Source organism: Mauremys reevesii, linkage group 10, assembly GCF_016161935.1.
Source record: "Mauremys reevesii isolate NIE-2019 linkage group 10, ASM1616193v1, whole genome shotgun sequence".
Taxonomy (NCBI): domain Eukaryota; kingdom Metazoa; phylum Chordata; order Testudines; family Geoemydidae; genus Mauremys; species Mauremys reevesii.
Genome location: NC_052632.1, coordinates 76,258,810 through 76,273,316, shown reverse-complemented (window position 1 = coordinate 76,273,316; position 14,507 = coordinate 76,258,810). Strand labels below are relative to the sequence as shown.

At 50.5% G+C, this 14,507-nt stretch overlaps 1 protein-coding gene across 11 annotated transcripts in view; it reads left to right on the top strand.

Moving 5' to 3' along the window:
- The window catches only part of TNRC18 (trinucleotide repeat containing 18), an 87,751-nt gene that overhangs the window by 16,392 nt on the left and 56,852 nt on the right, over window positions 1-14,507 (top strand). For 9 of the 11 annotated variants that reach the window (XM_039490861.1, XM_039490855.1, XM_039490854.1 and 6 more), the window contains one exon: window positions 14,114-14,269. The exons of 1 other annotated variant lie outside the window; for it this stretch is intronic. In XM_039490861.1, the coding sequence (XP_039346795.1) occupies window positions 14,137-14,269 (133 nt within the window). In that variant the 5' untranslated portion in view covers window positions 14,114-14,136. Of the gene's footprint in view, window positions 1-12,835; window positions 12,853-14,113; window positions 14,270-14,507 lie in introns of those variants that run through there. One more of the 11 variants, XM_039490862.1, reaches the window with a different exon arrangement.

Genomic DNA, 14,507 nt, shown 5'->3' with positions numbered 1-14,507 from the left:
CACCACTTGGCCATCCTTCCCCCATCTCATGGAATACTCCAGCCTGGAGCGGTTGGTTTCAGAACTAGGCTTTCCCTGAGTCATTAGTTTATGGTTTGAGCACTCGGTGCCATTGCTACAGGAGAGAAATGGCTTGCAGAAGTCCAAATGAATTTAAAAGCTCTTAAGAAGGTGGGAGCAGCTTCCACCGCAGAGGTCTTCTCTTCTGCAGCTCTCTTGTTCAGTTTTGCTATCCCTCTGAATTCTGAAGTGTGTGACCCCTGGGGTCTGTTTATGGTCTGGGCCCCTCAATGGGACGGTGGTGGGGGCTCCTTTTGTGTGCCAGATCCAAAGACTCCCATTGATTTCAATGGCCTTTGGGGCCCTGGTCCTGCAAAGACTGATGCACATGCTGGACTTTATGCACTGAGAGTAGCCCCATTGACTCCAAGTCTTTGTAGAGGTTCCTCACAGCCACGTTCTGTGTCTTCTCTGCTATAAGGAAATTGCAAGTTTCACAGCTTAAATATAAGACATCCCCCATTTAAAGTGCCTGAGAATCGCAGTTAATACCAAATATGCTAAGGAGTCAAACTGGCAGCTCATTAGGAAGGGGATTTCTGATAATAGGGGAATTTTGGATATTGAGGGACGAGGACTCAGAAGACATTTGAGTTCTGTTCCCAGCTCTGCCCTGACTGGCTGTGTGACCTTGGCCAAGCCTCTTTCATAGAATCATAGACTATCAGGGTTGGAAGGGACCTCAGGAGGTCATCTAGTCCAACCCCCTGCTCAAAGCAGGATCAAACCCAACTAAATCATCCCAGCCAGGGCTTTGTCAAGCCTGACCTTAAAAACCTCTAAGGAAGGAGAGGTTTTTAAGGTCTTTCTTTCCCTGTCCCTCAGTTTCCCCATATGTAAAATTATGCTGATTTCCCTTGTAAAGTGCTTTGAGGTCTGCTGTTGAAAAGCCCAATATCAGAGCTAGATACTATTCCTCTGAAAGCTTAGACACCATGTTTAAAAATAAGCAGTTGAGAAAGCCACGTCTACTGTAACTTTGAGTCATAGCTGCTCATGCCAGCTCTGTCTGGCTTCTCCTTTTTTGTTGTTCTTTTGGCAAGGTCCTTAGAGTCAAAACAAATCCGGATCCAGCTGCCACCTTATAACCTAATTTTAATGATGGGGTTTGGGTGTTTGTTGTTTTGGCTATGTACAATAATGGATACCTAAAACCTGCTAGGGGGAGGAGGAGATGGCACCTTCTGGTGCCAGTTGTTGTTGGTATGTTTCGTTGCAGCCCCAGTAAGCAGGCTAGTTTGCATAGTGAAAGTTCCTTGCCCGCAGGAGGACAGGAAACCTTAATGGAGAAGATGCAAAAAGTATCTCCCATCTTGGGCCATGCTGATATTTTCACTGTTGTGGGTTTAGATACTATCTATATACTCAGAGCCGGTGAGCTAGGTGTCTCGCAGATGGGTCTGAAGATACAGTCCTTTCCCCTAAGAGCTTCCAGTCAAAGGAACTGGTGGACCCTGCACCTCTGTGGTGTCCCTTTGGGGTGTGTCCTCAGTGCAGAGGTAACTGCGGATTGGAGCTTGGTCTGGCCTAGCCCGGGTCTGAACAACCACATTGCAAAGTTCTGTTTGCTCCCACTCAGCTGCGTCTACTGGTGCTGTACACGCTCGGGTGTGTCCCACGGAGGCATGTCCCATGGCTCCTAGCTCTGCAGTAAGCTGAGACATTCTCTGATTCTTTCTCCGTGAATTGTGAGAGAACTTGTCTGTTCTTCTGGTGGGAGGTGAGGTGGAAATTGTGGGAAGGCACCGAAGACCAGTCACTTGAATGGCGTAGCTCAGCGGCTCTCAACCTTTCCAGATGACTGTACCCCTTTTCAGGAGTCTGATTTGTCTTGCGTACCCCCAATTTTCGCCTCATTTAAAAACTACTTGCTTACAAAATCAGACATAAAACTACAAAAGTGGCACAGCTCACTAGTACTGGAAAATTGCTCACTTTCTCATTTTTACCACATAATAAAATCAATCAATTGGAATATCAAGATTGTACTTAAATTTCATTGTATAGTATATAGAGCAGTACAGGCAAGTCATTGTCTGCATGAAATTTAGTTTGTACTGACTTCGCTAGTGCTTTTTTTTGTAGCTTGTTGTAAAACTAGGCATATCTCTAGATGAGTTGTACCCCCTGGAAGACCTCTGTGTACTCCTGGGGTACATGTACTGCTGGTTGAGAACCACTGGTGTAGCCTGTGTCCTCATTGCAAAGTGGATGTGTTTCCAGCCCAAATGTAAGCAGCACTTGGACTCTAGCCTACACCCCAGTGTGGACCAGCTGGCCCGGGTATAAAGCCCCATCGCATTTGAGAGAGAGGATTTTGTGTGTGGATGGGAGTGGGGCAATGCCCAAGTTAACTCTTCGGTGAAAACAAGCCTCTCAAATGCAGCATCACCTGTGCACATCAAGTTTGCAGGACCAGGGCCTGAATAGAGAATGGCAGATGAAAGCTTGAGGGATGCAACACAGAGCAGAGTGATACGATTATGCAGGAATATATTACAAAGCAGGAAAAGGGGAGAGCTCTCCCATAATTCACTGCAGATATGGCCCTGTTCAAAGAACTGCAGCAGAAAGGGAAGAGAGGGCAGATGGTATTTACCTTTCCGAGCTCAGCTGCCTCCTCCGTTTTCCGTTCAGGCACCCTGTTGTGAGTACTCAGGGTTGGCTAGTGCCCATCAGGCAGGAGTATTTAATTTCTCAATGGGAGGGGAGGAAGATAATGCTGCATAGTTTAATTTAACCTGCTGGTGACCTGGTCTGAAGTCATCATGTCTGAAAATAGACTGTGTTCCCCTCAGGCCATGGCTAATGACTCTGGGAAGGCTGGATTCGGTCTCTGAAGGCTGACTTAATTGTTGCTGCCAGAAACTTGGCACAGGTGATCTTGGGACCAACACCTGGGCCATCCCATAATAAACACGCCCCAAATGTTTGTAGCCTTTGCTGGGAAAAGGCAGCTAAGGTGGTGCTCCCTTTTTAATTAAAGGGACATTGTCACATAATTTGGGTGCAGGGTTAGCCTACTTCAGCTGCACATTAAGTGGGTGGACAGGGCTCTGAACAATCGAATGAATTCGGTGCCGTGGGATTTTCTTCCAATCTCTTTGCAATTTTTTGATTTTTAAAAAAATATATCCTGGAACTAACGTGCCATTTGTTGATCACCTTGTTCACCCCTTCCCCCTGCCCTGTGTCTGTCTGGTCCATTTAAATTGTAAGCTCATCGGGTCAGGGAATATGTGTTTGAACAGCACAATGAGGCTCTGTTCTTGGCTGGTCCTTAGGCACTACTATAATAAACATGATTGGTGATTATTGATTAGCATGAATGATTATTACAATAAACTCTGGGCCAAATCACCCACTGCCCTCTACTCCTGGTGCCAGTGGCAAAGGCTGAGGACGAATGTGTGCACGTGTCCAGCTTTTTTTTTGCTGGGAAAATGAATTGTGCTAGAAAATATGTTAACTAGTGTGAGGTCAAATAGCACTCGGCCCTTAGTGTGGACAGAAACTGGTCCTGGTTAACCTCCAGGCCCTTGCCATGGTTAATATCCATATTTGTTACCTTGTTTTCTTACAAGATGCATTTTCCCAGTGTCGGCCACATACCCCCCTTCACTCCTTCTCCATGCAGCAAAGCTGTTCCGAAGAGTTGCTGTAGCCTTGATGCTGCAGAGGGCACTGCTCTGCTGGGGAAATGGTAGGCGAACCTACATCACAACAGATTCCTGGGGCTGCCCCCCAAACCTGACCGTGGGGATGTGCAGTGAACCTCCTAGGGCTTGGGCACTCAGAAGCTGTGACTCTTCCTCAAACCTGTTGTCAACTGCAAGCATGGATTCCACTGCCTTTGGGCCCTCTGCAGGGATAGAGGAAAGGGTGGGCTTTGCCCTGGGTTGAGCAGGAAATAACAGGCAGGTTTTTAAAAAGTGTTAATTTTTTGGTGATGCTGCAGACATACAGATAGTAGTGTCAGCATGAGATCTCTACCTGTCTGGGTACTTGTATGGCAGCGTGGGCTAGTGGGTAGAGCATTGGTGTGGGCTCAGGAGACCAGGGTTCTGTTCCCATCTGAGCCTGTGGATGACTTTAGGCAAGTCACCTCCCTGCTCTGTACTTCAGTTTCCCTATCTGTAACATGGGGATAGTGACAGTGGCATTCTTTTTAAAACACTGTGAGATCTACTGATGAAAAGCACTGTGCCAAGCTAGGTATTAAAGGTTCTTGAGGCAGGCACTAGCTTTTTGTTCTGTCTGTACAGCTCCAAGCACAGTGGGGTCCTGATCTGTGACTAGGTCTCCTAGGCTCTATGTAATACAAATAATAATGAGGCACTGTACTCTCTGAGGCACATGGCCAGTATCTTTAAAGGGGATCTGCTGAAGGATCATCTCAAAAGTTAAATCCCATGCATAGCTGTTTGGTTTACTTTCATGTCCACTCACCATCAGAGTTTGCTTAGCTCTGCAAATAGGGTTTGGTGACTGATTGTTACTGCAGCCTCAGCAGGGGGAAGAAGGCACCAGAGGATAGAAATAATAGATCACAGAAATTCAGATTAGAGAGGTGGAAAAGATCAGTTAGGTCCCCTCTGTCTAAATCTTGCTGCTAGTGCAGGATTCTCCTTGAATATATTGTTCTGGTAGGTATCAATAGGTGGCGCTGTTACACATAGTTTTCTAAGCCCCTCCCCTGGTGTGTCTGAGCAAAAATATGTTCAGTCTTGGGAAGACATGTGGTTGTGGTGTTACTAGATCCAGTGGCCTATGGCATGGGAGCAGTGAGACCAGCAGAAGAGTTTTGCTCTTTGCCTTCAGCTCTGATTAGAGTCAATTCTTGAGGTTGATTTGCTCTCTGAGAACTTGGGCATTGGTGCTAGGCTGAAATTCCTGGGAGAAGAGACTGCTCTGCATGCTGTTTGACCACCTCTGTTCCAGGATTGGTGCATTTTTGTGTATATATAAATAAAACAAGTTACACTTTAGAATATAATCATGCTCCACTTCTTTGATTTCTCATCCAGTTGGGAAGCCAGCCTGCAAGGCCTTGGACATTCGCTACTGCTTGGCAGAAGGGTGACACTGATGTCAGGAATCGGATCAACAATATTCAGACTAAAAAGTGAATTGCCTTAATTTTATCCCATTAGCTCTAGGGCCATTCTCAAAATTCTCTTCTCCCTTGGAAGGTTTCTGTTCTCCTGATACTTGCAGAGAGTTGTCACTAGTTATATATTCCATGTGTCCTTAAGTGAATCTTTAAAAATTCCATCCCTCGCTATGCACTTGGCTAGAAGGATGTTCAGCAAAGAAGAACATTCAGCACATAAAGGCTTTCCCTTCCAGTCCCACCAAATCTTTGAGAATCATGGCATGTCTGAAAGAAAAGGAATGCATTTGAACAACGATTAGCTGGTTCAATGTTCCAGCAGCGTTCTCTGTAATCAGTGACATCTGGTGTAGTGGTTGTGACTTTAATTTATTTTTTATTGTTTGCACTGGATGCATCTCTTTGCACATGGAACCTTGGAGCATAAGGAGGGAATAAATGTTATTTGGTGTATGGGGTTTTTGCATTTGAAGTCCTATATAAGGATGGATCTAATGTAAAGAAATCTTGCTTGCTATTGGTGTGTGTCCTTGGGCACCCCCTTGTGGTTTTTCAGAGCAAAGGCTCTGGCGGGCTGGACCTAAATTCAAGGCAAGGCCTCTGGAATCTGCAGCACTCTGGTGGAAATTCTGGGACAGTTAGGATTAATTTAAAAATAGAAGTTCTTGTTGAATTAAATACGAGATTGAAGGATGCAGTCAGCTCAGTAGCCCCCAGGCTATTTAAACTAAACTGTGAAGTTGTCAGGGGAGAAGCTGGAAGTTTGAGCTCTGAGATAGGAGACAGTTGGGGCATTGAGCACTTGGGAAGGTTTTGTAGATGAATTGGGATTGTGAGCTAGATTCTTTTTGGGCTTGTCTACACCTAGAGTTATTCCAGAATAAGAACATCAACACATGGAGTTAATCAGGAATAGTTTATCTGCTTTAAATTCATCCCCTACTTTGTATGGGATTAATTTGCATGAATAGACAAGTCCTAACTAGATAATTTTAGCAAAATCATCAGCAATGAGATAGTCAATTGTTGACACTGACATTGTCATCTTTATATTTTAGAATTAACACCCAACTGAGATGAATGTGGGTGGTTCACACCTCTTTTAGCTATTGTTTCAGGCTGTTGGCACACTCAGTGCAGTATGCGATTTGGCCACTAGATGCCTCCATGCTGCATAGAGTTCCAGACAGTGTGTGATCCCTGGTAAACAAAGGAGACAAAGTTGAAGCTCAAGCTTGTTTGTGACTGTGGTTTGTCTTTTTTCAAGGAGGACCGTGACACTCGGGAGACCCCACTTAACCACGTTTCACATATTCAAGGTTTTCTTCACAACCATAAGGACTAGTCACTCTCCCCCCCCCCCCAAAAAAAAAAAAAGAAAAAGAAAAGCTGAGATTTTGCAGCCAAGGGTGAATTTTTAAAGCTGAAGAGGAACTAGGTGAAAGCAAACCCTCTGATTCCAGGACTTTGGAATAAGATTTCTGTTGCAGTCATCCACAGCAAGCTTTGCTGAGAGCGCCCTGGCTAGCAAACAGGCTTTGTCAGGGTCTTTACTCTAGCAAAGCTGCAGGGATGAGGAGAAACCGTTCAAGCCGCTGATTGTTTGTTTGCCATGGGGAAAGGGAGTGTTTTGTAGGAGCAGCCACTTTACAATCACTGGGCTCTGTCGGTTGGCATAAGTCTTGTGCCCCTGTCAACAATGGGGATTAATCCGTGGCCTGGTTCTCTCTCCCTCCTCTGCTGCCCCTGAATGTGCCTCCATGGGATTGGCTGTTAGCCACTAGGTGTGATGCCATTGTTGGCTACATGAGCATCATAGGCAAAAGGAATCTGATCAATCAAAGCAACAAAGCATCTTTCAGATGCTGGCTTTGTCAGCCACTTTGGAAAGAGAGTTGGGGGACGGCAGCCGGGAAATTCTGTCCTACTAAATTGAAGCCTTTGCTGTCTATTTAATGGCTCCCAAAAGGAGGGCAGAGTACCCATCAGCAATCCAGATTGCTAGCCTTAGAATTATGCCCCAATTCCTCTTTTGGGGCCAAAGAGAGTCTAGGGAATTGGCTCACAGCTGGCGTGAGATACTGGCAGCTCCCACTGCGTGTGGAGTAAACTGGGAAACTGAGGCAGGAAGGCTAGGTCGGGGGATGAGCCTTGGGACGTTAGTTAAAACTTTTGCTTCCCTACAGAAAGGGAGGAGCGAGAGAGAAGTCAGACTGAGAGTGTTGTAAATCCGGAGCGGCTCACGGAAAGCCATCCACTACCAAACAGATTTACTGGCAACTCAAGTAAATGGGCCACTGAGCAAGACGAGGCAGCTGAGTGTTTCTAGCTTGCAAGGTCTCGGTGCAGATGCAGGCGCTGACAGACCCGCCCCGAGCCTGCCCCAGTCCTCTCTTTCCTTGACCTCTGTCCAAACGGCTGGCTGCGGGCAGAATGGAGAACTGAAGAATGGGGAAGTGGTGGTGAGGTGGAAGGTACAAAAGCCCTCCGCAGATTGCAGGGAGGCTGGTTCAGCTGTTTTTAATTTCCTCTTGCTCAATCAGGCCTTCACCAAGGCCATGGAATGTGAGGTCCCAGTTCCATCCTGCCTGAGAAGCACATGTCGATGCCTGGCTTGGCTGCTTTTTCTCCTCCCGCTCCTCGTTTGCTCCTGTCCTCACGTTCCCCCCAAGGACCCTCTTCTTGGCCCAGGCCTCACAGCTAGCTTCTTGCTTGTTAGGATCCCTTCTTTACACTAACAGAATCTTTCCTTGTAGGGGAGCAATAGTCTGCTGGGTAAAGCCCAGGCCTTGGGAGAGCTGGGTTGTCGTCCCAATTCTGCCATGGGCTTCCCTATGGGACCTTGGGCAAGGCCTGACTACTGCTTCTGGGGGTGCTCCACACTTGTGGAAATCAGACCCTTAACCGCTTGCGTTCCATTTCTGTGTCTGTAAAATGGGCATAACACTCTAACGAACTGGCTAATGTGCTTGTGCGTATGCACACATCACTGCCTTGACGGGAGGGAATCAGACACTGCTCAGCTGGTTATCGGAGGCACCATTCTGCTAGTGGTGAATGGCAATTCTCACGAGGCCATGAGGATCTGGGTTCTCTTCATGTTTTCACCGCCATGCCGTGGTGTCTGTAGTGACGAGTCTGTCGTCCTCCGTGGCCACGGGTTTGTTACCATACGTGACCACATCAAGAGCCTCAAAAGGGAGGTGCCATGCTAGTGCACAGCAGACTTCTAGCTATGGTACTTATATGGCCCCCGTTGTCAGTCTCTGACCACCTCCCAGTCTATAAGGCCTCTATCCTCCCAGCAGCCCAGTGAGGTAGGGCCGTGCTGTAGCCCTGTTATCCCCGTGTCACAGGGAACCAGCACAGTATCACGGGAGTTTCATTAGCTGTGTCAGTTGTGGGGCGAGAAGGCTGGAGCTTTTATGTAGCAAAAACCTGATTTTGTTGTCCATAGAATCCCCCTCTGCCTTTCCCTAGACTTTGGGCGTACGAGGCTCAGGGGTGTCTTCGGTGGGTCACCGAGGGAGAGTGTTGTAAGAAGTCACTGCATAGCATTCAGCAAGGGATAACCAATGTAGAAGTACTTGCAGAGCATGCTGGGTAACAAAGCCACCTCTCCACCCATTGACTAAGGGACTTGCTGTTTCCATACCATGGCAGGTGAAGACAATAGTCCATACTGAGCAAGATGAATTTTTAAATGGCCTGGGTCCAGACTCCCCAGTGTATTCGAGGCAGGAGTCCATGCAGGGCTGTTAACTTGCACCAGCTCATCAGGTGGCGATTTGGTGGCAAAGGGACGAAAGCTCAAAGCACCAAAGACTAAGAACGTGAGACCTCCTGCTCAGCCGTGCAATTCATTTATGTCGGGAAGATCTCGGCAGTCTCCAGAGCCCTCGGAAGATGAAACGTTGAGTTAAATTGGTCTCCGGGCTGTGATTGAAACCGTCACTATGCTCCAGGGGAGATGCAGGATCAATGCCACAAATTAACTCTTTGACGCCATCGTTAGCCATGGGACATGGGCTGATAATAAGGCAGCGTTAGATGAAGCGAGACTTTAGGGGGGGACTTTTGCATGCAAAGGCTGGTGAACTTGTGGCGCTTCTAAGGAAGAGCTTTGGCAGGAGCTATTGGAAAAGCCATTTGGAAGCAGACTGGTACTAAAGTGCAAAGGATGCAGGAGCAGTCCCCAGCAATGAGCTGAAGAGATGGGCTTTAGTTCAGCCTTGAATGTGCTGTTGCCTCGTGTGTGGCACGGAGTCAAGCATCCTCGGGACCTAAAGTATAACTAGAACTGACCTGAGAGACAAAGGACGAGGTGGCAAAGATTTACACTGTCCTGCAATCTGACTCTCAGCTGTTTGGAGCCATTACGGTGGGAGGGTGAAGTAGCTGCTGTTCTGAGCTCTGCAGTGCTGCAAGCCAGTGTATCCCAGAGCAGAGGCAGGGAAGGGGAAATGGTTTCTATTAGGTAATCTGCCCAAAGAATCTGCTTTTCGGTAAAGTGATCTATGGACACGCTAATTACTCAGCTGCCCATTTCTAGAGTCTCTGTCGCTGGGGGTCTTGCTCTCTCTGCAAATGCTTTATGTGGGTTCTGTTGTTGGCCTGTACGTGCTCTGCTGCTGGGCCTGCCAGTTGGGAGCCGGATTTCAGGCTAGGTGTGTAACGCGTTTTTTCCCGTGCGAGCCTGCCGGGGTCAGAAATAAGCTTGCTGCTTCCTTTCTACTCCCAGCTCAACCCCACTCACCTGGCTCTTCCCGAGGACAGAAACAGACAAGTGGGTTGGGAGGAAAAGGGCACATTGGGGTGGGTGTGACACTTCAGAGATGGGTGTCAGATGGGTGGCTGGCAGTCGGGGAAGTAACAGTAAGCTTCCGTACCACCATCCAAGGAATCCATTTGCACTGATTAGGCCTCAGCTGGCGTATTGTGTCCAGTCTGAGTGCCGCGTTTCAGGAAAGATGGGGATACATTGGAGAGGCGCCTCTCTCCCTGCCACGGCTGGGCTGGGGCTGGCGGGGAGGGGAGCTTCTCCCCCGGCCGCGGAAGGTCCAGGGCTGCGGGAGAGGCATCTCTCCTTGCAGCAGCCCTGAGCGCCTGCATGGTGCTTAGTAGGCTGCTGTGCGGCGGTGCAGCTTAGAGGGAACTCAGCCTGGGGGCTGCCATTCTCTAGACCTTTGGCTGAAACCCCTGCTCGTCCCTAGAAGACGCTTGTTGCGTCCCTACCGTTCTCCGATATGGTGGCACCGCTTGCAGTCTCTGCCCTGGAGGGGGTAGGGGCTGGGGTAGCAGATCCAGGGGCATTGCGGGGCTGGATTGAAGGACGCCCGCATACCCTTTGCACAGCCGCAGCTGGCACCATGTGTGGCTCTCTCTGTGCCTCACTAGACTCTGTAAAAATAGTGAACGTGTGGGAGCTACTTTGCCGAGGGGTGAGGGGGCAAAGAGGGGAGGCATTTCATTGAGGTGCATGTCCCAAGTTGGGAAGGGAGGGGGTTATACTAGAGTGTATAAGGAATGCCCTGTCCTTATCACTGCCTGGCCCAAGAGCTGCAGGCTCTGCACCCTGCATGCAAGAGGGGTAGGTATGAATTATGGATGTGTGTTTGCTGATAGATGAGTGCTATATTTTTTTGCAGTTTGGTGGAGCCTCAGATTCTCTCTTTGGCTGCAGCTCTGAACGCTGGCTAACTGCAGGGCTGTATATTTCCCCATTCATGTCTCCGTGCTCTGAGGACGCGCTCTGGCATCGGCTCCTCCATTACCCATCCCAGCCCTTTAGCACCGTGAGAGATGATGGAGGTGGACATGCCAAGCGGCCCCCCTGAGCTGGTTTGGTTGGCTCCAGGTGGCCTGAGCTCCTTTGCACTGTGCACTGAAACCACCATTTTCTCTGAGAGAAAATCTGGAGTCTGCAAACCCAGAGAAGAGCAGCCCTCTGGAAATGTTGAGGTGGCAGATTGGAATGAGGGGAAGCAAAGGGTCTGCTAATGCAGGATCCCCCGCCCATTACCTTATGGTCCATGCAGTGCTCCCTAGAATCCTTTGTGATCCCTTTTGATGCAGAATCTTTTGGCACATAATGGCAGGAAGTTTGTAGAAGGTGGATGGATCCTTTTCTATTAGCTCATAACAAGAGATAGGTCTGAACGCAACTCTCAGGTACCTGAACCCACCCCAGCTGGATCCAAACTGTGCTAAACCTGAGTCCCAGTAGCCTTGATGGTTCAGGGGATAAGAGATGCCTGGTCCCTTGCTAACTTGGAGTGTGAGACCAGAAATGGAAGTAGCGCAGGACCTCAGGCTGGCAGGCGACTGCATGTAACCAGTTCTAGAGCTCAGCACCACTCCTGGCTCATGGTCCAGGTGATGGTGTAGGCATGAGACAAACCCTGGCCTTTAGAACACCTCGCGGCCTGGACCCGCAGGCTATGTATTTAGTGCACTTGGGATTCCTCTCTCTTTTTTCCTCAGCTGGGAAATGGAGCTTTTTAGCATTTAACTGGTCGTCCAGCCCAGTGAGTTGTTTGTGTCACTATCTCACATGCCAGTTGCTGTTTACAGCGATCTAGGGGAGAGGGAAGCCTTCACTGGGGGAGAGGGAGGGGACGTGTCCCGGGCTATGTGGAGTGTCCTGGCTCTCTCTGCTGCACGTTGTGAATGTCAGAAACTTTACAGCGACAGCAGGGATAGATCTTGGGTCCTCTCGCTGTAAAACCACAGACTCTCTGACTGCTTGATCTGCAAATCTGCTGTCGGGCCTGCCCTAGGACACCCTGTGGAGCCATTCTAGCTTCATCCAGCAATGCGCTAGCAGATAGAACTGCTGCTCTCGGGGCGTTAGGGGTTCTCAGAGGCCAAGTTGCCGGTTCAAGCCCCTCTCTGGACGTTGCTGTAATTCTTCAGTGGCGGCGCTGCGGGGGAAGGTGCGGTGGCCTCGGGAAGACGGAGCTTTGGGGCAGATCCTTTCCTCGGTGGTGCTCTCGTGGCACGGGCACATCTGCTCCTTGCAGGCCTTGGCTCGGGCCTGCGCCACTTCTCAATCTGGTCTCCCCACTTCCCGCCGACATGTCCATTCATCAGAAGTGCTGCCTGCTCGAGAGGCCGGCGCGGCATCGGCCGTTAGCAGTATTTCATAAGAGGCAGAAACCCCATAACTGGCCAACCGGCGGCATCTGTGCACACGTGCGGAGCAGGGGGAAAGTTACTTAATCTCCTGCACAGCCTCGGAGGCCACCGAGCTTCCGGCAAAGAGTCTGTGGCTTCTGAGGGGAAGGGATCGCTGGAGCACATGGTGGTGTCTCCCCACACTCTCTCCGTGCATGAGCTGTTCCATCTGTGGGCTCTGTGGCTGGCTCTGGCCCCCCGTCCGCCCCGCCCCTGCCCCTGCCCAAGACCAGGGATATCTAGGCTAGCATGCTGCCTCCCAGCTGGTTCCAGGAGCCCCATCCTGCACCAGATCTGGTGGGCCGTGGCTTGTGCATCCTGAGTGCTGCTTCCGCCTTGCATGGCCATGTCATGCTGGTGGCTTGTGGTTTGGGTCACTAGCAAGGAGCCTGTGTGGAATGGAGCGCGGGGCCAACAGGCTTGATTGCCCAGAGTGGTGGGGGATGAGTGACCCTCACTGGTGTCCAGTTTCTTTCACATCTGCCTCTGGGCTTTATCTCTGGGTAGGTGCCTTTTTTTTTTTTTTTTTTTTTTAAAGGTCTCTCACCCTTCTACCAGCATTTCCTATCACGGGGAGCTGGTTGGCAGTGCCCTGATAGCCGGCCCTTACGGCAGCCTCTGTCTGTCTGACGGGGGGACGTTGTGCTGCGGCAGGTGTGGGATTCCTCGAAGTGCTGGGCTACAGCTGCGCACATCAGAGCTTGGGTGGAGGAGTTCCTCTTAGGCGGGCGCACGCCAGCCGTGTGTGGTGCAGAGTCTGGCTTGGACGCTGTAGCCACCTGCTCTGGCCTCTTCTAAGTGCTGGGGGAGCTTGCAAATGTTTTCCTTTCCTCTGCCATCATTTCACTTAGCACCTATGCTGAATGTTCCGGGGATGGGTCCACATTTGCTGGGGGAAATAACCTGCCGGACAAAACTCAGAGGCTGCCCTACTCTCAGCGGGTTTGAAATATGCGACCACTGGGGCAGGTTGGATCTTTCATCACCTGTCCTGGTGGAGATGGCTTCGCTGGGGATCTGCGTAGATTCTGGGTGATCCTCGCTGAAGACTTTCTTCTGGGGACTTTTAACCCAAACCAGATCTAGCTGGGCATCTCTGCCTCCCCCGACATCCCCGCCGCGCCCTCAGAGCAAAGAGCAACCCTTGCCCCCGTTGTGCGTGTGGTTTGTGTGGTTGGTTGTGTTTAATTGGCTGATCGGTCACATCCCCTCTCGTTGGTGAGTCCCCGGGCCAAGCCCTGCCCCCTACAGTTTAGAAAGCAGAGCAAAAACGAAGGGGTTTTCGGCTGGGCTGACACAGCTGCATCCACCAAGTTCCTGTGCTAACCGCCCTTGGCTTGATTTACATCCTACCAGCGCTCGTCCTCGCAACGCCCCTGCCAGGCAGATCCATTTCCTTGCCCCCGTGTGACAGCGAGGGACACTGCGGGGAAGCAGTCTTGCCCAGGGAATCAGCACGAGAGCTGGGGATGGGAACTAGGGCCTAGCTGCTGCCTGCCAGCCCTGCTCCCCCTGCACGGGCCCAGGCGCCCCCTCTCGCTACAGATCACGAGGGTTTGTGGTCAGGGGGAACCAAGTGGGAACATGCTCCTAAGCCAGGGACTTGCTCATCTTGCAGTGTTTTCTCATTAGGCCGCCTAGCGGGCGGTAGGAGAGTGGGCGCCGGGGCATGGCCGATGGCAGTGGGAGGGGTGCGAGCTGGAAAGAACCTCTGCTTTAAAGCTGGTACCTAACCCTGACTTTCTTCTCCATCCTCCCATTCAGGTGAGGCCTTCCTGGGTGGGTATATGGCCAGCGGACTAGGGACCTCCTCCACGCCCCATGGAAGCCCTACCCCTTTACCCTCTGACCTGTCCTTCAGGTCACCCACCCCCGCCGACCTACAGATGGTGCAACTCTGGGCTGCTCACTCCCATGAAGGTAAAGAGAGAGAGAACCTGAATGCTGATGGCAGTGGCTGATTGCTGGGGCGGCCCCCTCTCCCAGCCAGGTGGAGGGGAGCGTTGCTTTCAGAGCATCCTTTAGTTGGGAGACGGGGTTGGGCCACCTGGTGGCCATAGGTGCTCAGTAATAGCTTTTTGCCCCTGTGCAAGCTGGCAGTGCCCCTGCTGCCACGGGCTAGGGCTGAGCGATCAGCTGGAGGAGCAGCAAGGCAGAG